This window comes from Canis lupus, chromosome 24 (genome assembly GCF_003254725.2).
Source record: "Canis lupus dingo isolate Sandy chromosome 24, ASM325472v2, whole genome shotgun sequence".
NCBI lineage: Eukaryota > Metazoa > Chordata > Mammalia > Carnivora > Canidae > Canis > Canis lupus.
Genome location: NC_064266.1, coordinates 18,254,611 through 18,281,233, shown reverse-complemented (window position 1 = coordinate 18,281,233; position 26,623 = coordinate 18,254,611). Strand labels below are relative to the sequence as shown.

Below are 26,623 nucleotides of genomic sequence, written 5' to 3'. Positions count from 1 at the left end.
CAACAAAATCTAAATAAGAATGAGACTTTAAAGGATGTGAAGAAAACATGCATGGGGGGGAAATCATGAAATGTAAATGAAGTTGTAAAGATTCCTATTTATTTTTTAAGTATGCTCCACACCCAATGGGCGGCTTGAACCCACAATCCTGAGATCGAGTCACATGCTTCACCAACTGACCCAGTTAGGTGCCTCAAAAGATTGTTTTTTTTTTTAAGATTTTATTTATTTATTTGACAAGAGAACATAAGCAGGTGGAGGGGCAGAGAGGGTGAAGCAGACTCCCCTATGATCAGGGAGTCCAATGCAAGGCTCGATCCCAGAACCCTGGGATCATGCCCTGAGCTGAAGGCAGACACTAAGCTGACTGAGCCAACCAGACAACTCAAAAAAGATTCTTATTTTAAAATCAAGTATATGGGATCCCTGGGTGGCTTAGTGGTTTAGCGTCTGCCTTCGGCCCAGGGCATGATCCTGGAGTCCCGGGACGGAGTTCCGCATCAGGCTCCCTGTATGGAGCCTGCTTCTCCCTCTGCCTCTGCGTCTCTGCCTCTCTCTGTGTCTCTCCCTTTCTCTCTGTCTCTCATGAATAAATAAATAAAAATCTTTAAAAAATAAAATAAAGCATATGAGGAGCACCTGGGTGGCTCAGTCGGTTGAGCATCTATCTGCCTTTGGTTCAGGGCATGATCCCAGAGTCCTGGAATTAGGCCTAATGTCTGACTCCCTGCTCAGCAGGGAATCTGCTTCTCCCTCTCCCTAACCCCCTGCTTGTGCGCTCTGTCAAATAAATAAATAAAAATCTTTAAAAAAATAAAGTACATGAAAACCACTTTTAAAAAATTGGCTTTGACAATGTCTGGCTATACTTTTATCTTTAAAAATCAAAATCATGATGAAGTAAGGCCAGTAAAGAGAGGAAGAAAAATATGATAGGAATTGCTTGAAAATAGGGCATATTAAGAGGTTTATTCATTACCTGCACAAATTAGCAACAACTTGTACAACTGGACCAGGTTACAATTAATTCATGGTAACACACAGTAACTTCACTTTGCCATAGATAAGAACACAGCTAAGTCTCCTCAACAGATGATTTTATTACCAAACCTATATTCTAGCTTTTATAACTGTTTCCCAACACCTTGTATAGTGTACCTCTAGGGCATTTATGAGTAACAATGTCCCTTAAAGCCGTTCAGAAAGTAGAAGTGAAAACCTTCTCATGGAGGAACATCAGCTTTTCTAAGCGAGTTCGTTTCAGTAGTGGGAGCCACTCCCAGTGGAATAACTCTACCACACGGTACCCAAGCTGATTCAATTGCCGCCTCTTCATATTGTGCAGTCCAAGTAGATCTCTGGAAGCATAGCAATATTGGTTTTTGTTTGTCAACTGAATGGCCAGCTTCACCTGTGGGGCCTGCATGCAGGCTAATCTGTCTGCCCCTAATCTGTCTGCCATACTGCAAGGGGAGCTCCCTAAATGTATGGCTGTCTTCTCTAATTCTCTTGCCCGTGGCTCAGTTTCTGACTCAGTTTCTCCCTGGGTATGTTTTCTTGATTTTCCTTGGAGTAGCTGATTCATCAAATCATCTGTAAGGCTGACTCCCACATGCTTAAGCTTTAATGTGGCTTCTTCTTCAACTGGTATGGCTTCTCTGTTAAATGGCAATGGCTTCATGTTAACATCAAGCTGGACCTCTAAGTCAGAAGATCGGGTATGAGGCAAAATCATATGGTGTTTGATGTACTGAGACCCACCCAACATGGTCTCAAGTAAAAAGAGAGCTTCTAGGAATTCAGGCTTTGAGCACATATCCTTCCTTGCTAAATTCCACAGCATTTCTGACCCTTCTTGCTGAAGATGAGCACTAAGACGATTGCCTCTGTAATCTAGACACTCAGTGCCAACTATACCATCAAGAGTATACAGTTCCTTAGTGAGTTCAAACTTACTTCTCGCCTGAGCTAACTTGACGAACTCTGGACTCAAAGCGAAGTTGATGAGCTCAAATGGAAAGTACTCAGAAAATGCCAGGCCCAACAGGCAAGTGAGCAGGTGCTCTGGGTATCGATTGAACTCAGGCATCTTTCTGTGAATCTCATTTATCAGGGCAGAATAAAACTCTTCTGTATTGGGTGGCTTATAATTCAGAGTTCCAAATGACCACAGGATCTTGGCTATATCTTTACTTCGACAGTATGCCACCCTCGTAGGCAAAGAAGCAGCCACAGCATTCATTAGCCCTTCATCCAGGACACGTAGGGCTGAGCAAGCAAGAGTCAGATGCATGACACCCTGAACTCCAAGAAAAGGAATTCGTTGAGGAGCAATCTGGCCAAAATGCTTCATGAAATTTACGTGATCCACGTGCGTGAAACGGAACATTTTTAGAATATTCACTAAGGCATAATTACTCAGATGCTGCATGTCAGCACAAGCCAAGTCTCCAATTTTCCGCATGACATATTCAGAGAGACTACTACTTGATTTAAAGAATCCCAAACAGATTGTACCAATCTCCTCTAAATTGATCAAATCTATGTATTTGAGAACCAACGATTCCAATTTTTGCATGAGGTCTTGGGGTACCTGACGACTCTCACCTATAATATAAATTAAGTGAATCAGCTGGGACAAGGATAGCTCTTTCCAGTGTAAATTAAGATAACTAAAGAAGATTTTTAAAAACCGAGGTACTCTGCGGCCCAAGTAACGCCAGAGGTCAGCCACCAAGAGAAGTTGATCCACACTCATCTCCCACACCTTATTGCAAAATCTGGTTTCATACACACCTAGCATTGAATGGGATGGAGGGATTCCTAGGTTGACAAAGGCTTTCAAAATATTGATCAGATCTGGGACATCAAAGAGTTGTATATTTTTCACACTTAGCTGGCAGAGCAAAGCAAACCTGGTACTGGACAGCACAACATGATGCTGCTCTGCAGGCAGAGAGCTCAGCTTACAGAAATACTCAGCAATGACTTGAGGCTGGAGATTACCTTGATAAACTGTGACTTTGTGCAAAATTAATTCACCTTCTGAAACAGAAAGGGGCTGACAAGTCTCAGATCTGTTATAGCTGTGAAGCTGGTACTCTGGCCTTAGCTGTAGGAAACCTCGGGGGTCTTCAAAGGAATCAAAAATTTCTATATCCTCTTCAACAACTCCTGCAGCCCTGGGTGAGCCCGACTTTAACGTGCTGGCCTGAGAGGCAGGAGCCCTGCTGGTTTCCGAACCTGGGAGGGCACTGCTGGTTGTCAGAAGTCTCTGAGAAGAGGAAGTGCTATTAATGTTCTCAACTTTTTTGGCAGGATGGCAGAGGCTGCTGTGTTCTGGAGGGTCCTGTTCTGTCTGCCATGTGCAGCTTCCCACATTCCAGTATGTCACACTTTGGGTAGCACTGTAGGCAAAAGGGTTGCAAAACGCTTGATATCCTAAAGGTTTTAACAACTTGAGGGTGGCTGCCATTCTGGCGTCAGTATGGATCATTCTGCCAGTCAGAACACAGTCCTCACAGGTCTGTCCAGGCAATTTCTTGTTTATATGGTGCTTGATTAGAGCTGGACGGGGAGGCGTTCCACAGAAACTGCCTGGAAATCTTCGGCATATCGCAAGAGCCATGGGTCACAAATGACTGGGCCAGAATTGGTGCCAGATACTGAAAAAAGGGTAGATGAAGAATAAGTGGCTTCCACCTATCACAGTACCAAAATGTACACATTATAAGAAATGGATTAAGCTACACTGCTCTCCACTCAAATAAGTGCCATGCTGGTGAATGGCCAAACCACAAGACAGCACACATCTAGGATAAACTCCCTCTCTTTGATATCAAGGCAGAAAGGGGCCCACTTGGAGAATAAGAAAGTCGGTAAAAGTTATTGTGCTAAAACCAAAAGTAGAAAGTGGGATCTGGTGTAAAAGTTTAATTAATTATACCCACGATAACCCTCCCTGTTCCTAAAGTATGAAGTTTTTGACTATGGGATTGTCTTCTGATGCTGCTCCTACACCTTCTAGAAGGTGCCTGTTCTCTCCAGGTAGCTTATCAGATACTGAATCACTACCACAGAGTAGTCAGGCAATTGGAATGTATACTCAAAAACGCATTTTGGTGGGAGAAGGCAGAAGGCGGATGTGCTCTGCTGTCAATTCACGGATGGGAAGCAAAAAGCATCTCAAAGTCGGGCTCACGGTTCAGGGAACACCAATTCACATGCCTGCCCTGCTGACGTGCAAGAGGAGCAGCACAGCTTTCCTCTGGAGGCGGCTGATGAGCAATGTCGCCAATGAGTCAGGTATTGACCACCCTGCTTCTGAGCTGTGCAGGACCCACTGTCCCCCACAGTAGAAACCATGAGAGGCTGTAACACTGACTCTGCTATACTCCTGCTTTCTCTAAAGGCTTTTAGTTTTCCTTCCACTTGAGAAATCCCAAAGCCTGACATGCAAAACCCAGTGAGCCCTGAGCTGCCACAATGTGGACCAGATGAGGTTGTTGCTACACATAATCCCTTGTAGGTTCTGAGGGTGCCACAGGGACTTTCAGAAATCCCTGCCTAACTCCCCTGGCAGCCCCTTCCCTCCAGAGCCCACAGGAGGAAAACCAGGTGGCCACAGGGCAGGCCAGTAGCTTTGTTCAGGTAGTCCAGCTATGTAGGCTTCTCTAGATGGCAGGAATGTATGCTCTAATTTCTTTGTAAACCAGAGCAGAATTCTATCACATTAAATCTTTATACACTAAATTCTTTACTGTGGACTATGGACCATGTTGTCTACTAAGTTTCAATCTATGGGCCCAGATACTACAGACCAGGTGTCATAAAACTATGGTTCAGGGGTCCAAATCCACCCCTCCACCTATTTTTTAGGTAAAGTTTTATCTGAAAATATCCAGGCCACACATTACATATTGTTTCTGCCTGCTTTCTCAGTACAAGAGCAGAACTGAGTAGCCATGAAAGAAAATATAATATTTACTATATGGCCCTTTACAGAAAAACTTTGCTATAAACCATTAAGTTTAGTCCTATGGATTCAGATAGCCAATCTTTTTTTTTTTTTTTTAAGATTTTATTTATTTATTTGAGAGACAGAGAGAGAGTGCCGGGCAGCAATAGAAAGAGTGAAAGAGCACAAGAGTGAGGAGAAGAGAGAGATGCAGGTTCCCCACTGAGCAGGGAGTCCGATGTAGGGCTCAATACCAGGACCTCATGACCTGAGCTGAAGGCACTTAACCGACAGCCACCCAGGTCCAGGTGCCCCCAGATGCCAACTTTTTAAAAATTAGAAAACATGAGGAAAATAGTACTAAAATAACTCTTCCTTTAATAGTTAGAGATAATTAAAGATTTTTGCCTCAACCAATATTGCACCACAGGTATGGTAGGAACAAAACAGAAGTAATGAAACTCTCCAGTTGATAGAATAGGGCTTTAAAAAAAAAATTATTTATTTATTCATGAGATTTATTTATTCATGAGATTCATGAGATGTGGGATTCGATCCAGGACCCCAGGATCATGCCCTGAGCTGAAGGCAGACACTCAACTGCTGAGCCACCCAGGCATCCCCCACTTAAAAAAAAAAAAAAAAAAAAAAAAGATTTTGTCTTTCTTTTTTTGGGGAGAGAGAAAAAGAGAGAGAACGTGAGTAGGGGGTGGGGCAGATGGGAGAGGGAAAGGCAGCGAATCTCTAGCAGGGTCTACACTGAGCGAGGAACCTGATGTGGGGCTCGATCTCACCACCTTAGCTGAAACCAAGAGTCCAAGACTTAACCAACTGAGCCATCAGGGTGCCGCGACGGAACAGGGGTTTTAAGAAGACCTGCTTTAGAACCTGGAATCTATATTTGGCTCAACACAATCTGCAACTAAAGCCTAAACTATTCAAATCTATATATATCTATCTCATCTTGGAAACAAGTCTGGAAAAACTGGAAGGAAAAAAAAATTTTTGTTTTTTTAACAAAATAACTGCTCTAAAGAAAAACTGGGACACCTGGCTGGCTCAATTGGTAGAATGTGTGACTCTTGATCTTGAGGGTTTTAAGTTTGAGCCCCACATTGGGTGTACATCACTTAAAAATAAAATCTTAAAAACAAACGAACAAACAAAAACCCTGAAAATAATCCAAATGTCCATCCGGAAGGAGGAGGCTTGGTTTACAAGATAAGCGTGTGGGAGGCATCAATATGAGAAAAAGTACATACAAACATTCATTGAAACAAAGAGAACACAAATGAGTGCCATCACCTAAAATACTTGTATAAAAGGAAAGTAACTATCTAGCTTTTTGGTGGAGAGACTTTCTGCTATATCTTTGATAAACTTTTTTCCCCTTTCAACTGGCATTGGAACTGTTAATAACAGAAAAGTAGGGATCCCTGGGTGGCGCAGCGGTTTGGCGCCTGCCTTTGGCCCAGGGCGCGATCCTGGAGACCCGGGATCTAATCCCACATTGGGCTCCCGGTGCATGGAGCCTGCTTCTCCCTCTGCCTGTGTCTCTGCCTCTCTCTCTCTCTCTCTCTGTGTGACTATCATAAATAATAAATAAAAATTAAAAAAAAATAACAGAAAAGTATATGAATTAAACAAATATCTTTATAAATAACTTTAAAAGCACATTAAATAACTTAAATTACTTCAATAAATACTACCTAAGAGTACTTAATGAACTTATTGCGCATGGTCACCAGATGAACAAAAGAACCATTTCCTTGAACATCAATGTTTGAGTGGTACTGACTCTGTATTTTGAATTAATGTGGCTCTTTTTTGATTTGCAAAAATACAGGTTAAATTCCAAGATAGAAGAAACAACAGCCACAATTATCTTAGAGCCTTCTCTGTGCCAAGCCTACTATGCACATGTTAAATCTGCATTAGCTCCAATCCTCACAATCTCTGAAAGGTAGGTCTTATTTTTCTCTACATTGTGGATGAGGAAAAGGAACTTCACAAGACTAAGAAACCTGCTGAAGGCTACACAGCTAAAGGATGAAGTGGAGTTTGGTATCAAAGATTGTCTGATTCTAAAATCCACATTCCTGGTGTATAAGAGGAGGAGTGAGATTCCAGACAAAGAAGTAGGGAGGACCCTAAACAATCTACAGGATTTCCAGATACCAGGGAGCTGGAGGGTTAAAACTGAGTGAACTCAAAAGCCCCTCTCATCTCTAACACTGGCACCTCTGAGGTGTGCTCAGTGTTATTCAGTTCCAGACCACTGCAATAAAGTAAGGGTCGCGATAAAGCGAGTCAAAGAATTTTCTGGTTTCCCAATGCATGGAAAAGTTATGTTTACACCATACTATAGTCTGTTACATGCGCAATAGCATTATATCTAAAACACAATATACGTATCTTAATTATAAAATACTTTATTGCTACAAAATGCTAACCATCATCTGAGCTTTCAGCAAGTCATAATCACTGATCACAGACCACCCTAACAAACACAATAGTAACAAAAACATGTGAAATATTCTAAGAATTACTAAAATGTGACACAAAGATAAGTGTGGTCGGAAATGCTGTCGGAAGAATGGTACCAACAGGCTTGTTTGACACAGGGTTGCCCCAAATCTTCAATCTGTAAAAAACATGCTCTCTGTGAAGTACAATAAAGTGCAAAATGGGGCAGCCCGGGTGGCTCAGCGGTTTAGTGCCACCTTGGGTCCAGGGCCTGATCCTGGAGACCCGGGATCGAGTCCCATGACAGGCTCCCTGCACGGAGCCTGCTTCTCCCTCTGCCTGTGTCTGTGTCTGTGCCTTCTCTCTCTCTCTCTCTCTCATGAATAAATAAATAAAATCTTAAAAAAAAAAAAAGTGCAAAATGAGCTATGTCTATAGTCTAAGACTTGAGCTATCACTACAGCTAGTTTATAGTACTCACAAAAAAGAACAAAGAGAAGACAAAAAAGACCGAAATCTACAGGAAGGCTGGAAGATATTCCATCATCAAGGTAAGGAGATGTACCATAACTGAAGACCTAGACGTTGGCAGGAAACATAAGGGCTCCTGAATTTAAGGTTCAACTGAGCAGGAGAGAAGCAAGGAAACCCCAGGATACTGAAGATCCCAAGACTAGAACTGTGAGCAGACATAGAGAACAACCAGTTCATGCCAGAGGAAGTAAATATTACCAAAGAGGGGAGATGTATACTTCTGAGGAATAATCTGGGGACAGACAAGCAATAGGTAAACAAAAAACCAAGCCCATAACAGTGACAAAAATTATTAACTTCAGGAAAACAAAAAAGTTGTATAAGAAGAAAATGTTATATTATACTCCCTGCTCAGCTATGAATATTTACATAATTTATAGATAACAAACCTTGAATATCAGCTTAATTTAAAAGTTTGAGCAAACTGGGACGCCTGGGTGGCTCAGTGGTTGAGCATCTGCTTTTGGCCCACGGCGTGATCCTAGAGTACCAGGATCGAGTCCTGCATCCGGCTCCCTCACAGTGCCTGCTTCTCCTTCTGCCTGTGTCTCTGCCTCTCTCTCTCTGTGTGTCTCTCATGAATAAATAAATAAAATCTTAAAAAAAAAAAAGTTTGAGCAAATTATATATGGAGGATGCAGGGAGAGGAAGAGGAATAGAGGAGGTTGGGTAGGGACACAAGAGACCCAGAGTCTCAAAGCCCATAATAAAGTCGCCAAAGATTTTATAGACACAGATATCTCCTAGAAACCAAGAAACAGCAACACAAATATATTATTCATAAATATACTGATAAATGCCAAAAGAAGCCAAGAGTTGAAAGTGCCTCCACAGAATAAAAATTGAAGGAAAATGGGGATCCCTGGGTGGCGCAGCAGTTTAGCGCCTGCCTTTCGCCCAGGGCGCGATCCTGGAGACCTGGGATTGAATCCCACGTCGGGCTCCCAGGGCATGGAGCCTGCTTCTCCCTCTGCCTATGTCTCTGCCCCTCTCTCTCTCTCTCTCTGTGTGACTATCATAAATAAATTAAAAAAAAAATTGAAGGAAAAATAAAGAGAATTAATATTTAGTGTCATAGGGCAGCCCAGGTGGCTCAGCATTTTAGCACTGCCTTCAGTCCAGGGCGTGATCCTGGAGACCCGGGATCGAGTCCCACATCAGGCTCCTGGCATGGAGCCTGCTTCTCCCTCTGCCTGTGTCTCTGCCTCTCTCTCTCTCTCTCTCTGTCTCTCATGAATGAATAAATAAAATATTTTAAAAAATATTTAGTGTCATAAATCCCATAAAACTATTGGGACTGTGTAAACCACGTCCAAGTTTGACAAAAATTAAGTTTGTGCATGCACTAACAAGAAATTAAGGTATTCTTCAAGACAATCAGTAAAGAAAGTAACCTTAAGTTTCAAGGAATATGTTGAAGTTTTTCTAGTCAAAGCAATTCCTACTCTCTACAGAACTTCCTTAAGGATGCCCAGTAACAGAAATGATGACAAAATAAAGAATCGTAGAGGTATGCAGAGCCAACTGCAAATGGCAAGTAGGAGCTACTTACTTTTTCACCATGCAACTTTTAGCATAACTGTATAGACACCATATCTACATATATAGGTCTGAAATATAACCACTTCAGAAGTCTAGTCTTGAGTACTGTGGAGAAGGAAAGGAAAGAAACAAAGGGAAGATACAGAACCAATAAAGCAGTACGGTAAGGAGGAAAGGCACTGCAAAGGAAAGGCTGCCAGGATATGTTTGTCCAGATAGAGAATAGCTGAGAGAGTTAGTTCCTCCCTACTTAAGGACTCCCAGAGAATCCATAAGAAAGCTGGAAAGGGAATACTATGAGATGCCCAATCAGTAACTCCTGATACCATCTCTAGAGGTTCAAAGACATATGACATCAGCACAAAGCTCCTTTCCTAGTTTAAGTGTATAAACTTAACTACATGTATATCCTATTCCCCATCTCTCTTTAGGGGGTCTAACAAACCAGCATGGAGCCTCAGAGACCCCTGGCACTGCCTAACCACCCTGAATGATGTTATTTCACAGGAATGAGGACTCTTACCTTTCCACCTTCCAGATACAGGTCTGAGCAAAGCCGAATAGCTTCGTTTAAACTATAGTCCAGAAGTTAGAGGAAGGGAGCCAGATGGTGAAAGACAGCCATGCTAACTGTAGATTAAGTATATGACACTCTCAGCATATTCAATTCACCAGTTACTGGATCTCCTCTCTTAATTCTGATTTATCTTTTTGTTAGAAAGGTTTAACCCCCTTATGTCCTGATAAATTGCCACAAATAAATGGATACTTCAAACTCTAATCTTGTCTTAGCAAATAATTTGTTGAGCAATCCTGAGAATTGAAAAAAACAAAAAATTAAATTTCTCTAGGTGTTGAGAGTTTGCAAAGCTTTAATGCCCCTGATGAGGGCTTAGCGACTGACCTAAGAACCCTTAGCTGTTAATACAAATGCCAACTGGGCTAAACTCTTCCGTGCTTCGGTTTCCAAACAGAAGCAGAGCCTACAAGTGAGGGATCTACTAATACTATGAAGGTCAAACACTAGTGCTATGGTAAGGTGTTCAGGTCAAGATAAGTATCACCCAGAGTTAAGCCAAATCAAAACCAAGTCTAACAGCCCATCCTCTCCACTTCGTTCAAGTTAACATTCTTTTTTTTTTTTTTAAAGAGAGGGAGAGAGAGAATCTTAGGCTCAATGCCCAGCACAGAACTCAAACCCGGCTGGATCTCACAACCCTAAGATCATGAACTGAGCCACCCAGGCACCCTCTAGTTTCCATTCTTATTGGAGAAAACAGCACATTACAATTACTTGTGAAATATTTTCAGTTTATATACAGATAGCCCTCTCCTACCCTTTTTTAAGACTCCGCTATTCCTCTATCAGAATGGCAAGAAGGGTCTGGCTAGATACAGTCTGATAAGACCCCACAAATGATTCTGTTAGAGGCACTACCCTGAAAGGATTCATAACAATCTGTCTTTAGGAAATCTCTGGGTTTAACAATATAGAGCAGGGATCCCTGGGTGGTGCAGCGGTTTGGTGCCTGCCTTTGGCCCAGGGTGTGATCCTGGAGACTCGGGATCGAATCCCATGTCGGGCTCCCGGTGCATGGAGCCTGCTTCTCCCTCTGACTATATCTCTGTCTCTCTCTCTCTCTGTGTGTGTGACTATCATAAATAAATAAAAAAATTAAAAAAAAAACCAATATAGAGCAGACACTCATGTCCTCTCAGCCCATGTGAGTGAAACTAAAGGAATGACCAAAGAGAAATATATGCACCCAAAGTTATGTCAACTGGTCAACTCAACCAAATTCTTGGTTTTTATCTATTCTAGGTTTGCAAGGCTGCACAGTATAGTTTCTCAGACAGTTGAAGGGAAAACTTCAGAATGCTCTGATATCAAAGGTGGCATACTTGCATGACAAATAACAAGACCCTGTTGGGAATCAGAAAAGTAAACCAATGAATGGGGAAGAAAGTGCTACTGTCAAATAAACTAGGCCTGCACAACTGCCGAAAGCCTCACTTTCTCCATTGTATTATGCAACACTGAGTCTTCAGACTGTATTATGGTCTACTAGGCATCAGTGAATTCATCCCAAAGCTTGCCTGAGGCCATTCAGAGCACTGAGTTGTAAAATCTAGCTCTGGAAAAGCAGCTGTTCTTACTACTCACAAAGTGTGAGCAAAGTGCAGAAAACAGGAATTTACATTCCAGCTGCAACGAATGACTTGAAAGCACAGAACACCAGCCACACTGGTGCTAAAGCCCTTGGCTACCCAGCTCAATAGGATGAAGCACTGGCCCACGGTTTACAGTGAGCGAGCAATGAAGCATGGCCTAAGGAAGTGGATGAGTAACTGGTGTAACGAGGGCCCAAAGCTCCCTGAGTCAGGACAGAAGAGCTGTGTCATGATTTGCACAGAAAGAGAAAGGGCAATTATTTTTATCTCTGGAGGAAAAAAGTGAGGAAGACATCAATAATACCCTCAGGTTTGTGCAACTAGAAACCATCTGTTAAAAATGGGGAATAGGTATACATCGTATTGATATTTACTGAAGACTCAGGTTGACCCGGTACTAAGCAAAATAATGTAGAATTTGCTACTCAAACTGGCCTGCGGACCAGCGGCATCATCCTCACCTGGAAGCGCTGGTCAGGAATGCAAAATCTCGGGCTCTGCCACAGGCCTACCACCTCAATCTCCAGATCCCCAAGTTAGCACGCACGTGAAAGTGTAATGACAAGTGCGACAAAAAACCTCACTGCATTCCCCCCAACGGCCCTATGAGACAGGCAGTTATTATCTCCGTCTCCCAGAGGGAAAAGTCAAGGTTCAGACGAACCGTGTGCCCAAGGTCACAGGACTCTGGAGGGGCGGGGTCGCCGAGATACAGCCCGAAGCGTGCCTGCCAGCGGGGTCCGCGGCCAGGCCCGGAAGCGAGCAGCCGGCCTCGGCGCGCGCCCGACCCTGCGCCGCGCAGGACGGGAGAGGCGGACCGAGGCCCAGGTGGGCAGAGAGCAGCCGCCGCGACCTCCTACCCGGCCGCCGCCACTCACCTGAGCCTGGCGAACGCGGGCGCCGCAACACCAAACCCCGGACCCCGCGGGCTGCCGCGCCACCACGACTCCTCCAGCAACACCCGGACCTCACCGCCCCACTTCCGGCCAATTGCCCGCTACTTCCGCCTGCCGCGCTAGGGACGGGTGCGGCCGAGGCTCAAAAGACCCTATCAGCGTTTTCCAAGGACGTTTTCCAGCGGAGGACGTTGTTGAGAGAACTGGGAAATCTAGGACCTGCGGAGGGGAAACAGCGCCGTGGATGGACCGCTCTGGAAGTCGCTGAATAGCCTAGACAACCGGTTCGAATCCCAGACCACCACTCAAGGTTTTATAGCCTTGGAGAAATCACATCAACTGTCTAAGCCGAGTTTCTCAACTGTATGGTGAGGGTAATCACGCATCTACAAGATATACGCCAATCAAGTGCTCTCAGGAGAAGAGTTAGTGATGGATAGCCGAGCCTGTTAGGAGAAATGGATGTGAGGAGCTGGAGCTGGAGGAGGCCTGTGCGCCAAGGTCATCCTTCCCCTCCCTTGTAGAGGGACTCCCACCTGAGCTGCTATCAGCAACTAGGCAAGAAAGAGACGCCCCAGGAGGGCTTGGTCCTGGACCGCTGTTCTGGGGAAACGAGCACTGCTGTATGGTGTTTGTCATACCTTCTCAGTGCCTCGGTTGCTGGTGCACCTATCCTAAGTGCTGTGAAGGAGACTTGAGAACTGACATTCCCTCCAGGGCCTTATCTTGTCGGGAGACAAAAACCAACGCAGGGAGGACACTTAACTGTAAGAAGGGGCAAGCCTGGGTCCCACTTTGCCTGGTCCTCTCACTTAGGCCAGAGCAAATATTCCTAGTTGCTGACTATGACTTTGCCATTAGAACCCAGAGAGAAAAAAAAAAAAAAAAAAGAACCCAGAGAGAGGGCAGCCCCGGTGGCGCAGCGGTTTAGCGCCGGCTGCAGCTCAGGGCGTGATCCTGGAGACCCTGGATCGAGTCCCAAGTCGGGCTCTCTGCATGGAGCCTGCTTCTCCCTCTGCCTGTGTCTCTGCCTCTCTCTCTCTCTGCATCTCCATGAATAAGTAAATAAAAAACTTAAAAAAAACAAAAACAAAAAAAACAGAGAGAGCAGGGGGTCTATCCCCCAGGGAGTAAGCCACATTGCTCCTAGACATCCATGACAATCCCATTCTTCTTTGCCAAATATTCAATTTCCCAGCCTCCCTTGAAGTGAGAAGAGGATGCAACTCAGGTCTGGCCAACAACACTTAAAGGGAAACATACTGGCAGGATCGTGGGAAAGCTTTTACTTTTGTGATAAAGTGGTCCTGCCTGAATCCCTTCCTGGAGCTGTGGCAGCCATCTTGTGGCATGGAGGGAACTACTTGCTAAGGATGGGAGAGTGGGAGAATGAAGTCTTAGGTCCTTGGTGAACCAATACCTCTGATGGGATGCTTGTGACCACAATTGTCAGGTGGGGAAAAATAAACCACTCTTTAGGGTCTTGTAAATCAGGTTACCTGTAATGGGGTGCATTCTTGAGCAGGGGGCTTTGTAAAGAAGACAGGCAATTATCATAAAGGACAACACCTCTCAAGAACAGCTCCCTGCTCACAGCACTCTTGGGTCCATTCCACCTTTGGGGCTTCACCAATAATTACAACCTCGTTCTCAACCTTCAGGTTTTTGTCTTTTGCCCTCGAATACTGGCCAATTGCTTTAAGGTGGCTCAGGACGCCATATCTAGCTTTCCTGCACCACCTGCCTGCCTCTCATCCTGCAGCCTGCGGTCCAGATGCTAGATTGGAACTGCCTTGAAACCCTCAGGGTGACGATCTGAGCTGAAGAGAAAGCCCCATCGGGCAGAAACTTGGAACCACGACTTCTCCTGGGCAACAGAGGAGCTTGGGCTTTGGGCCAATCTTCTTGCATGGCCCAGTGAGCAACTCTGGTCTCATGCCTCCTCTGGGAAATGTTTACTCCAGCTTTGCCCTCCACCCCACCCCCACCTCACCCAGGCTTCACCTCCCAAGCCTGCAAAGACCCAAGCAGGCCAAAGAATGCCACTCAAGAGGCTTTCTCCATTTTATTTCTTTGGGAAAAGAAAACGAAGTCTTTTCATCACATATGGTAGAGATATATATTTATATATATTTATATATAATTTCTTTTGTGGTTGGAAGTCCCAAAGCTGAGTCTGTTCATATTTTTCTATTATTTTTTTCCTACTAATGCCTTCTCTTCCTCCTGCCCCTGGCCCAGGCCCAGGTTCTGGGACAGGTGCAGTGAGGGGTGAGTGGAACAGGCAGTGATTACCAGATGGCCCCCCACCCAGCTCAGAGATCTGGTGAGGGTCACCGGGAAGGGGCTGTGCAGAAGGATAGAGGCCACACAGAGGGGCGCTCTTGTTTTTGTGGGGGATGCACAGCTCATTAAACAGTCACCAGTCATGGGAGGAGGCTGGTCAGGGATTGGGGAACTTGCTCACAGTAGTTGCCAGCTCTCTCCACCCTGCCCTCCAAACCCAGTCTTGGGGGTGGGAGGAAGAGACTGAAAAGAGAGAAATACAAGGGCTGAGGGCCAAGCCTCCTCTAATTTTTATTGCTGGTGAATTAGAAATTTGCCTTTCCCTTCCTATCTTAGGGAGATAGAGGATGCCAAGAGGAGGAGGGAAGTGACAGTGCTGTCCCGACCCCCCACTGATGGCCATGCCAGGCCTACCCTAGGCAAACCCTGGGCTACCTTGGGGTCCTGGGAACTCAGGGGTCAGTGTTCCTCTCAGGTCAGCCTTGTCCTTCAAGGGCAATCACAACCATCTCCCCTTGCCCCCCAAAACAAAGGCCTCTGGCTCAGGCTTGGGCCCATTGGAGCTTGGAAGTGGGCAGTGCACCAAAGATCAAGCAGAATTTTCTACTGGAAGAAAAGGTGAGGTTTTGGGAAAGAGGCGGCCTAGGACGATGATGTTCTGAGCGTGAAAGCAGAGGGAGGCTGGGGGAATCAAGTGGGAGAAGACACAGGAAGACATCACAGACACTCATATGACCTCAGAAACTGGGTGAGGGGAGTGCCTGAGAGGCAGGTAGCACTTAATAGCTGTAGTTAGAGCCGGACAGCGGCCCTGGGTGTGGGGTGAGCCAAGCAGATGGGGCTACCACCCTATGGGATCCTGGCCAAAAGGGTGCGGTAGAGCTAAAAAGCCTCCAGGTGACCCCTCTCAAGAACAGGAGGGCAGATCTTTCTTGGGCACTGAGTCTCCACCTCCAGCCCTCCCTCAGGCCCGATTCGCACATATGGACATACACGCAGGACCACGCCAGGCTCTGAGGCCTCAGCCCAAGAGACCTTGAGGGGGGGAGGGGCTGGGCAGGTAGCCCTCTCAACCACATACAGGCCATCTGCTCTCACTTGTCCTGCCAATCTGCCCAGGGAAGGATAACAGGGCAGGAAGTAGAGAGGCCAGGAGCCCAAGGTCTGTCAGCTTCGGCAGACCCCATGCAGGCCCCCTCACTACGTGGCCTTGAGGTGACCACAGAAAGTGTCACTGGGCACCAGGATGGCCAACAGTAGCAGCCCAGACCTACCAAGGGGCTGGGACACCTCATGGCACTGCAGGCCTGCCACCTCCCATCTCCAACAAAGCAGTGCCAAGACAGGGAGCATGTGCTCCCCTGCTTCCTGGGCCCTTCAACCTGCACTCACTCTGCCTCCTTCTATCCCCTCCTTGGGAGGAGGGTCCAAGTGGGCTGCCCAGAGGGTCAGTGGTAAAGCCCGAAGGGCACCCAGTCTGGGAAGGGGAGGAACCTGGTCACAGCTGCTTTGAGAACTTCTTTGGTCTGGGGACATAGGGGACATGGGGAAGAAGGATGGCAGGGAGGGGACACGGGGGACTCTGGCCTTTGACAGGACATTTGTCAAAAGGCCACGTGCCCAGGTAGGGGATCAGATTTCTGTGGACTCAATGCGCTCGAGGCGGGAGGGCGTCCAGGCTTTCTTCTCCTCGCCGTGTTGGGGGGTGGGTGTGCTAGCACCCCCCGCTGCCCCACGCTCCCGAAGCCGCCGCTCCAGCTGCTGGTTGCGCTGGTACATCTCCACGTAACTCAGCTGCAGCTGCTTCTGGTACTCGATGACCTTCTCCTTCTCCTCCAGCCACACGCGGCGCTCCTCTGCGAAGCTGGCCCCCTGGCGCTCCCGGGCTCGCCGCTCGGCAGCCAGCTCGGCCTGCAGCCGCCCCACCTCCCGCCGCAGGGCCCGCGTCCCGCTATCCCCACCAGCATCCACCTCCCCGTCCAAGGACACCAGCGAGGCGGCGGCCGCCACCCCGGCCTGCCGGCGCATCTTGGCCTCGTCGCTCTCGCATGTGGCCAGGGCATCCTGGGGCTCCGCCGGGTCTACGGGCGTCAGAGCCGGCTTGAGGCAGGCCGCGGGCAGTTCGGCCTCACTCAGCTCCAGGCTGGCCTGCTTGCTGCCGAAGGAGTCCCTCAGACTGAGCAGCTGCTCCTCCTTCTCCCGCAGCGAAGCCCGGCCCTCCCGCAGCTGCGAGCGCAGCCCCACGATCTCACTCAGCTTCTGGGACACATCGGCCTGCGAGTCCTTCAGCTGCTGCTTCAGGAGGGAGATCTCCCCCGCCTTCTGGCACACCTGGGCAGGGGCAGGGGCGAAGAGGACCGGGGTCACAACAGAGCCCTACTGGCCATCACCCTTGCCCCTGCATCCAGCTCGAGGCACTGAGTGGCCCTTGACGCAGGGTTAGCTCATGGAACATGCAGCAATGACACAAAGGGCCCTCCTCCCTGGACTCAGGGCACACCTGGCTGGCTAATCTCACACAGCCCAGGGCCACTCCTATCCTCACGGACCCTCCTAATCACCTTTGTCCCCCTCCCCTTCATGACCCTTGAGACGTGGGCCACTGCTCTGGGTTTCTCCAGAGTGACAGACAGAAGGAAGGAGACTCAGGGGGAAAGCCCAAGCCCCCTGCCCGCACCTCCCACTTAGTTTCCTCCATCCGGGGCAGGAAGTCAGCCTGCTCCTTCTGGCAGGCGGCCACCTTGTCCTCAAGCTCTTCCCGCTGCCGCATCAGCCGAGCTGCCTCCTCCTGCAGCTGCTTCTTGTCCTGCTGCAGCCGCAGCACCTGCAGCTGTAGGCCCTGCTGGGCACGCTGGGCACGGCGGGCCACCTGCTGCAGCTTCCCGCTGCAGCCCTGGCGCAGCTCGGCCAGCTCTCGCTCCCACGCCTTCTGCCGCTCCTCCAGCACCTGGGCCACCGCTGCCTCGCTCTGCTCCAGGCTACGCCGCAGAGCTGCCACCTCCTGCTCCTTCTCCCACAGCCGCTCCTCTAGCTCCTGGATCAGAGCACTGGGCGAGGGTGGTGAGCAGGCCGCGAACGGCAGGCCTCCACCTCCTCCCTCCCCCGATCCCAGATGGCCCGGCCGCCCCATGGAGGAGGACGACCCACTCTTGCTGGAGGCCCGCCCACTGTCAGAGGTCCCCAGGTCCTGGTAGCCCGAACCACCACCGCTGCTGCCGCCGCTGCCACTACCATAGCTGGCAGTGCCAATGCGGTTGATGTGGCTGGTGGAGGCACTGAGGGGCGCCAGGTGCTGGCTATAGCTGGAGCTGTAGGTGGGCAGGCTCGTGAGTGAGTTCCGGCCTGAGTCTGAGAGGCCACCCCCACCCCCACCTGCTGGGGTCATGGTCCGAGACTTGTCCAGTCCACCCTTGAGACCACCAGGACCCTGTCGTCCCTCAGGAGTACCATTGGTCTGCGGGGGGCACAGGTTCTGCATGGAGTGGAAGTTCTTGGGTACAACAGGTTTGAAGGCCGAAGGCCTAACTAGCGGCTCTGAGCACTGAGTAAAAAAGCAAGCAAGAAGGAGTGGGCATCAGAATGGGGCCTTAGTCTTGGCTCCAGCCTCTTCCCTCTGGCCAAGATACGTTCAGCCTCATAATCCTGGAAGTCCCTCCCAGCTGGGTTTCCACCTCATGGCACCCAAAAGCCAAGTCTCTGCTCTGGAACCACCAGTTAGACTTGACCCCTAACATCCCACCCCAGGGCTCCCCAGCCCAACCTCAATTCCGGCCCCTACAACCCAGCCTCCAGGATCCACTATACCTTCCTCTCTGGATTTCGCTCCCCCCACCCCTCAGAAAAATGCCCTGGGTACTGACCTGGTCTAGTTTGCCAGAGGTGGCCAAGAGCTTAGGTGGATGGCTGGGCTCACGATACTGTGGTGGGGCCTTGTCACTGCCACCGCTGCTGCTACTGCCACCACTGCTGCCCACCACATTGCCGCAGACATCAGTGTGGTCACTGCCCCGCAGCTCGCCGTTGAGGTAGAGGGAGTTGGCGAGAGCCTTGTCTTCTGAGGGATAGCGGCTTGGCCTCTCCCTGCCGGCTCCACCCCCGCTGCTGCGTGAGCCAGGGAAACTGCCCTGGCTGCCTCCACCCCCTGTGCGGGTGCCCACACTCTTCATGGCGAACTCCTGGGCGTGGGCTACCCCACTGCCCACACTGCCCATGGCCAGGCGAGGGTCTGGGGGTCCGAGCTCAGAAGGCCGAGGGGCAAAGGCCAGGAGAGGATCCCGCCCTGGGTCAGCGCGCACAGGCAGTGTCTCCAGCTTCGCCATGACTAAGCCAGGGGGGACACTGTAGGCATAGGTGGAAGGCAAAGATGGGTCAGCCCCACCCCCACTCCCACCATCCCAGCCGAGTCAGCCTCAGCGCCACTTGCACCCTGCCCTTCTGTGCCCCCTTCCCTTCAGTGGGTACAAGAGTTCCCAGACACCCAGGATGAAGGAATGGGGCTGGGGTAAGTTACAGTGACAGCTTGGTAATGGGGCACCTGTGGCCCACCTGATGGAGCCCAAGGCACCATGCACATACCCTCCCAGTTTTGCTCAGTTCAACATTCCACTCCTCAGCTCCTGCCTCAACCTCACCTCCACCATGAGCCCCGATTCTTCACTGTAACCCCCAAAACTCAGGTTTTCTTCACCTTGGGTCTGGATGCCTATAACCCACCCTTGTGGGCTGGGGAGATGGGGTTGGAAGGGTACAACAATACTTGAGCTCAGTAGGGTACCTCAGAAACTAAGGGAAGGAGAGAACCCACCCCTCACCGAAACCTGTGAGCAGGGGTCCTTCCCGCCCTAACCTAGGGTGTCGCAGTCAAGGGCAGAAGTGGAGGCTCACTACCAGCGCAGGCTCCTCTCCTTGCCTTTCCACGGGGGTGGGTGGCCGACGGGTCCTCAAGCCTGGGACCCTCCGAGGCCTGGTCTGCAGGGGCCATGTGCCTCACTCTTGCAGTCGGGGCTCGGCCCGAAGCAGCTGTGCGACTTTGGACGGGCCGGCTGAGCCATCCTGGACTGCAGTGTCCTCCTCTGCGAAATGGGAGGAATGAAGGACCTACCTCGTGGGGCTGCCATGTGCCAGGCACCCCGAGGCGGCGGGCACGGGAAGATACTGGGGTCTCGGTGGGGGGTGGGCGGGAGGTGCCACCGGTGTGCGCCCCTGGGTCGCACGTGGGCACCACCTAGGGCTCGCCCCGCCCTCAGCGGACGGCCGGGGACCGTGGCCGTAGCGCGTTGCGAGGGGACCTTCCCGATGTCTTCCCAACGCGGCCTCACCAGAAGCCCCTTCCCCACGGCCGGTGCCTCCGCAGAAGCTTCGGCGGCAGTCTGAGGCCGGGGCGGGCGCCCGCAAGGTGCGGGCGCTGGCTGAGCCTCCCTCTGCTCCAGCGTGTCCCACAGGGGGGCGGGGGGAGGGGCGGGGCTTCCGCGCCCGGCGGCGCCCGCAGGGGATTCCGCGCCTCTGATCCCCTCCAAGAACTCACTGCCACCGGGAAGACTTCCTGGATTATTCCCTCTCCCCCACCTTCCCTTTGGACCTTGAACCGTGAAGTCCTCCGAGCCCTTCCGAGAGCGTGCGCCCCCCTTCCCCAAGGCCAGCCCACAAGAGCGGGGGGGCGGGGGGGAACGCAAGCACGGCGACAGGGCCTCGGGTTACCTGTGTTCAGGGAGGCCCTGCTTCCTGGTTCCTTTGTCTCAACACCGGGGAACACCTGCCCTAGAGATCTGCATAATCTAGCGGGGCAAAGGCACCAGGCAGTGTCTGCCGCGCATGTAGACCCTCGAATACGTCTGCCAGCGGTGGTAGGGGCACCCTTCAAGCTTTTGCCTTCTACTCCCATGAGAAACCAGGCAAGGATGGGACGCCTGGGTGGCTCAGGGGTTAAACCTGTCTGCCTTCGGCTGAGGGCGTGATCCTGGAGTCCCAGGATCGAGTCCCAGGATCGAGTCCCAGGATCGAGACCCAGGATCGAGTCCCACATCGGGCTTCCTGCATGGAGCCAGCTTCTCTCTCTGCCTATGTCCCTGTCTCTCTCATGAATAAATAAATAAAATTAAAAAGAGAGAGCGAGCGAGAGAGAGAGAGAAACCAGGCAAGGAGCCCTTCTTCTCTACCAAGGTGAAGGGGTTCAAGTGGCACCCCATGCCCCTTGAGTGCCCTCAGACTGTCTTCTACCCAGATGCCCATTCTGATGCCGAGTCCTTCCTATTAGGCCCCGGATCAGGGGAACCTGACAAAACTCTTGCCCTTCAGGAATCTTTTGGCCACCACACCTGGAATTACAGCCCTAAGTGGTTGGAAAGTTCACCACCAAGCCAGTCCTCACTGCCTTTGTAAAATTCCATTCCCTCAGCATCTGTCCATCCCCCTTCCAAGGGGTGGAGAACAGCACTTTACCACCTTCTTCCCTTGACCCAATCGTCCTCGAATGCAGGGCTGAGACTAGGGTGAGGCAAGCGAGGCAGGTGGTGCTGGCATTTCAGTGCAGTGTCAGCAAGTGCAGGACCCTAAGAGCCAGTACCTCCTTACCTCTGGTGCTCTAGTGCCTCTCAGGCCTCACTCCAGTCTCTGCTCTGCCTCTGCTCCCCACATTCTTGAGCCCAGCTACCCTGCAATTCAAAAATCCCCCTCTCACCCTAAGCAGGACCCTTTTCTCAGCATCCCTGGGTACAGCGTAGGGAGCAGCTGGGGACTAGGAGGATGAAGGCTGAGTGGCCTGAGGCTTGAAACCAGTGGGAAGGCCTGGGCAGGGTCTGGGAGGAAGAAGTGACAAAACACAAAGATGGGGTTCAGAAGTGAGGGCAAGGGAGGAGTCCCAGATGGGGAACCAGGGTGTGTGACTTCCTTAACAAAAGAGGGGGAGAATATCTGGGGAAAACAGATACTTTGGGAAAGACCAGACAGAGATCTCACTTATATACTGGAGCAGAAAGAGATTGGGGTGGTCAGCATTCAAGGGCAGTGTGGCTGGAGCCCAGCATCAAGCTAAGGTGGCAGATCCCCAAGAGCCTGGGGCAGTGTGGATGAAAGAAGCAGCCCAGAAGGTGGCCAGTCCTGCAGAACAAGCTGGGGGGCTTCAAGAATGTGGGAGCAACTCCCAGTAGATTTGGCAGGTGGAAACCTCACTGGTGTCTATGAGAGAATGGTTTCAGAAAAGTGGTGCATGGCAAAGCCAGACTACAAGAGTTGATGAGTCTGGAGAGAAAGATGGGATAGTATCCTCGTGAAAGAGAAGGCAGTGATTTAAAGTGGTTTGGGATCCAAAGGCTCTTTTTAAATTTTATATTAAGCATGGTAGAAACCTGAGTATGTTGCTCTGCTGAAGGAAGGCGCCAATAGTGAGATGAGAGATAGAGAGGCGAGGGGGCTCCACCAGAGATGTCTGGATGTGGGCAGGAGCAAACCTCAAGAGTGATTGTGTTGATCATTGAGAGTGACAGGGGATAGTGTTTGGGAGGATGCTTTATGATATGTAGGTCTGTACAAACATGCCGTACTACCTTCTCTGTGATCCAGGAAAAGAGGATCTGACCATAGGTTGAGGCTAGTTATATGGCACTCTGCCCCACTGTTTCCCTGGAATGTGTGTGGTCCCCAGACAAGTTCAATGCCCAGAGTCTTAGATGGAAATGAAGTGTTCCCAGGACTGTCTCCTGGGACCATCTCCTTCTCTACCTGGGGAATCCTTGACTGTCAACCCACAGCAGCTCTCCCTAGAGCCTCATTCCCCAAAGAGTCTCTTGCCATAATTGTAACCTGTCATGATAAACCCTATGCAAGTGTTCTCTGCCCCTTGCCTCTCCTGAGTTTGGGCTGCTGCAGCTTTCTCAAAACCCCAGCAGGGAGCTGGCAGGACAAAGAGGGGCATTTGTTTCCCTGATAGGCAGAACCTGACCCCAGGGGTTTGAGCTTCCTGGATGGGTTAGTCCTGAACTGGCTCACTGTAGCTGAGCATGGTCTGTATAGGCAGCCTCAAGGCATCAGCTCAATAACTGGGGATGACTGCCTGTTGCCCAACTCTGCTTCTATCTCTGTGCCATCAGCCTTCAGTGCCTGGGACTTTATGCATAGTACTGATGGTCACAAAGGGGTCAAATGAACTGTATGTGGGCTGTACATGAGGACATCTCTCCAATCCACTGTGACACTCCACTCCTCCCTATCTGTGTCCCTCTCAAAGCTAAAAACACTCTACCCTTCTCTTGTGGTCTCAGAGGCCCCTATACCAGCCCATCTGTCCCCTAAAGCTTTCAGTAGCCCCTCTTGCCAGCACCCTTGCTGGGGGCTTCTCACTGGCCTTTCCCCTCCTGCACTCCCTCCCACACCCAGCTGCTAAGGGACTCTTTCTAAAGGGCAAAGATGATCTTGTCTCTGCTCTGCCCAAATTCTTCCATGAGCAACACCAAGAACAGTCGAAGAGAGTTCTAGAGGCATCAGCTCAAGTGTAAAGCCCAGCTGAACTGATTAGGGGTGAATGCATGCCGGTTATTTCACCTCAGGTTCTCACACCTACCTTACAGGAATCTTAAGAAGTCAATGTATTATGGGTAAAAGGCCTGGCATTTCTCTCAATCTCCAGAACCAGAGCAGAGCTTGCAGCAGAGCCTCCAAGACATCTCCCGCTGCCCATCCTATTTCTCCTGACCCGAGATCCTTTCCACTCCACAGAAAATCTCTTCCCAGCTATGTCCACCCTGCATCCTTCAAGGACCAATCCAAATGCTGCCTCCCAGGACAGCATCCCCGATCGCCCCTGGGGAGCAGGGGCCTTGGAGCACTTGGCTCAGGCTACTCCAGGGAGATTGCACTCTGAGGCTTCCCCAGGGGCTGGCCTGGGGATGCTCCTGGGGCACAGATGGCAGAGTCCTGAGGGTCTCTGGGCCCTGACCCCGAGGAGATGCAGAGAGAATGCCATGGGAACGCTAGTTATGAGCAATGCAAAGAGGCAATGAATCCGGACAGGAAAATCAGGAAGGGCTTCTGGGAAGGACTGAGGGTGAATGGGGATTGGGGGCACTGTAGGGCTTTGGGGGTGCAGAGGTCTTCAGAACTTCTTGGTTGGGATGTGTGAGGAGAGATCCACCTTCCCTTGGTGTAAACGGGGGAAGAGAACCATCTCCTAAATTCTGGCTCTGGTGAAGCTGGTGTTTTAAGGACTGAGGGGGCTGACAGCGCCCCCCCCACCCCAGCACACACACGCGCGCACACACGAGCTTCCGCGCAGGGGAGTGGGGGTGTTCGCCATTCACCAGCAGTCCACGACCCGCAGCGCCAACAAGATAGAGACCCCGGCCACAGGCTGTCCCGAGGAGGTGCCCAAGGGTCTCTGTGGTGCAGGAAACCCCTCAAGCACCTTCCCTTGCTCCCTACCAGCGCGTGTGGCCCCGGGGGGCGGGGCGCAGAGGGAAGAGGTGACATAATCCCGGCCGCACCCCCTCCGGCCGCCACCTCCCCCCAGGCCTGGTGAAGCATCCATGACATCATCGGCCTTATCTCCACTCCCCTCCCCCGCCCCGGGACCCCAGCAGCGGGACGCGCCCCCTCCCCAGCTCCGGGTCCGGCAGGACGAACACCGCGGTGCAGCGGGCACGGCGACAGGTCGGAGCCGGGAGGGGTGCCGCGGTCGGCCGGCCTCACTTACTCGCTACCTCAGGGTCCAGTGCGGGGTCCTCGGCGCGGCCGCCACCGGCCCGGCTCGCTGGCGCAGCCCGAAGCCCGCCCGGCGGGGCGCGAGGCGCGGGCCCGGCTCCGCTCCGCGCCCCTCCCGCTCCCCGCCCGGGCCCCGCCCACCCGCGGCTGCGGCAAACGCGGGCCCGCCCCCCGGCCACGCCCCCCGGGGCCGCCAATCCCCAGGCTGGGGCGGGGCGCAGTGTCTTAACCCCTTTGTAGCTGCGCCCCGGTTCACGCGTGGGACCCCTCTATTTCACCTTCTCCAGGGCTCCGTAGGTCGGCCGGAGCCCCTCTGCTCGTCGCCGCTTACTCTCCCAAGCCCCTTGGGTTCGGCCCCCAGGCTCTAATCTCTAACAAATCCAGTGGGACCGCACCCTCCGCCTCTTCTTTGGCCATTGGGAGGAGCCCCTCCGGTTTGGGGAAGGGGCTCGCGATGCCGACCCCGAGCCTCATTCCTCTCCCGCTCCAGCTCTTCCGGACGCGGCCTCCCAGCGGACGCCGTGAGACTGCAAGTCTGCAAGGTGGGGGCGGGGCGAGCCCTCCCGTGGGTATCCGACACCGCGGAGCGAAGACCCGCGCGAGCGCGGGGACCGCAGGCAGGTGTGTTAGAGGCTTGGAGGGGCCGTGACTCAGTCTGGCAGTAAGGAGAGCCGGTCTGAAACTTGCTGCTTGCGGAGGCTCACTGTCCGGGAGGAAAAGGAAGGCGACGAAGGAAAGATGTACATATAACCCAGCAAGGTGTGAGTGCTTTCACCCCGTGCCCCACACCTGCACGAGACCCGGCCCCGACTCCCACGCTGCAACCGAGGGTGAGAGGAGGTGAGGTGAGGACTTCGTCCCTCACCCAGAGCACCAGTTTTGCACGCGCGTTCTTCATTCTGTACCGTCAATGCTCATTCCGCCCCGGTTGGCCCGGGAGGACTGCCGGGAGGAAGCCGGCTCGGGCTGGAGGTCTTAGCCTAGAATACCACGAATATTGCGGGGAAGCAAACCAGGCCTAGGGTTCAGCGTTAAAAAAAGCTGGAGGCACAAAGGGTCAGTCCTAAAAACTTCTGCGCCTCCACTCCAGCTGGGATTTAACCCATTGTATCATTGCTATAATTTGGTCATTGCTAATTTGTTTGGTCATCAGTCGTCCTATTTTATAGTATATATTTCTTGCTGTTTTCTGGATTTTTTCCATATTTGCTTTTATCTTCTATAGTAGTCTGCAAGATAGAAAGCCTGGCGGTTGCTTTTGAGTTTATAAAGTAAAAATAATTTTTATTTCACAAATCATTAAAGTAAATGACAACTCATTCATTTTTATATTCCATTTTATGTAACGAAATTTTTTTTTAAGATATTTTATTTATTTGTGATAGACATAGAGAGAGAGAGGCAAAGGCACTGGCAGAGGGAGAGACAGGCTCCATGCCAGGAGCCCGACAGGGGACCCGATCCCGGGGTCCCAGGATCACGCCCTCGGCCAAAGACAGGTGCTAAACCGCTGAGCCACCCAGGGATCCCTGTAACGAAAATTTTAATGTGCTTTTCTATCTCTAGGCCTGCTGCCCTCACACCTATTTTTATAGGATGATAGACCCAGTTTTGTTTACACTTTTTTTCAAGCCACAAAATCCTGTTTTTCAATCATTATCTTTGGCTTTTGCCAACTCTTTAATTGGTATCAATGTCACTGCCAGTTTTCTATGCTCTCATTTTTTTCTCATTCGGACCCATCTCTCATTTTACTGGTGATTTCAGGGAGGGCTCCTGAATGTTTTTTTCCTAGGCCTTTGCCCTAGTAAGAATGCCTTTTTACTGTCTTTACATACTAATACGTCTTTGTGGCTTGATAGTTTACAGAATTCTTGAGTGGTCTTTTCAGCTTACGAAAGTTTCTAACAAATTCTAATATGTTCCTGTCCATTCTGTGAACAGGGTTGATTTGGTGTTTTTTTCTCCCCTAAAATTATCACATTAGATCAATGTTGTCATTGAAATCTCTTCCTCCTTTTTCTCTGCATCTTGGGAGAGTATCTTATGTTTTTCTCCAACATCACAGATTTAATTTTCT

General features: G+C 50.6%; 3 protein-coding genes across 17 annotated transcripts in view; all 3 read right to left on the bottom strand.

Annotated features, from left to right (window-relative positions):
• The window catches only part of UBOX5 (U-box domain containing 5), a 42,461-nt gene extending 29,782 nt beyond the window's left edge, over nt 1-12,679 (bottom strand). For 3 of the 5 annotated variants that reach the window (XM_025469489.3, XM_025469492.3, XM_025469493.3), the window contains exon 1: nt 12,550-12,679. The gene's annotated coding sequence lies outside the window, so the exon portion shown is untranslated. Of the gene's footprint in view, nt 1-12,132; nt 12,269-12,549 lie in introns of those variants that run through there. The other 2 variants (XM_049100746.1, XM_025469490.3) reach the window with 2 other exon arrangements.
• Nucleotides 951-12,679, bottom strand: FASTKD5 (FAST kinase domains 5). Of its 4 annotated transcripts, none has more exons than XM_049100744.1 (3): nt 12,550-12,658; nt 10,023-10,129; nt 951-3,665 (listed from the first exon to the last, which is right to left on the bottom strand). In XM_049100744.1, exon 3 carries the CDS (start codon nt 3,626-3,628, stop codon nt 1,199-1,201), a length of 2,430 nt encoding a protein of 809 aa, XP_048956701.1. In that variant the 5' UTR covers nt 3,629-3,665; nt 10,023-10,129; nt 12,550-12,658; the 3' UTR covers nt 951-1,198. The 4 variants fall into 4 exon arrangements, with proteins under 4 accessions (XP_048956701.1, XP_048956702.1, XP_025325270.1 ...); XM_049100745.1 differs by lacking the exon at nt 12,550-12,658 and adding an exon at nt 12,133-12,268; XM_025469485.2 differs by lacking the exon at nt 10,023-10,129 and having other exon boundaries at nt 12,550-12,679.
• A 1,939-nt stretch (nt 12,680-14,618) lies between these two features.
• On the bottom strand, nt 14,619-25,041 carry LZTS3 (leucine zipper tumor suppressor family member 3). 8 transcript variants are annotated; one of them, XM_025469479.3, is made up of 5 exons: nt 24,822-25,041; nt 19,700-19,925; nt 18,714-19,191; nt 17,531-18,394; nt 14,619-17,184 (listed from the first exon to the last, which is right to left on the bottom strand). In XM_025469479.3, the coding sequence occupies exons 3-5, from the start codon at nt 19,170-19,172 to the stop codon at nt 16,486-16,488; spliced, it is 2,022 nt and encodes a 673-aa protein (XP_025325264.1). In that variant the 5' UTR covers nt 19,173-19,191; nt 19,700-19,925; nt 24,822-25,041; the 3' UTR covers nt 14,619-16,485. The 8 variants fall into 8 exon arrangements, with proteins under 8 accessions (XP_025325264.1, XP_025325265.1, XP_025325259.1 ...); XM_025469480.3 differs by lacking the exon at nt 24,822-25,041 and adding an exon at nt 24,536-24,672 and having other exon boundaries at nt 19,665-19,925; XM_025469474.3 differs by lacking the exon at nt 24,822-25,041 and adding an exon at nt 24,536-24,672.
• Between the last annotated feature and the right edge of the window lie 1,582 nt (nt 25,042-26,623).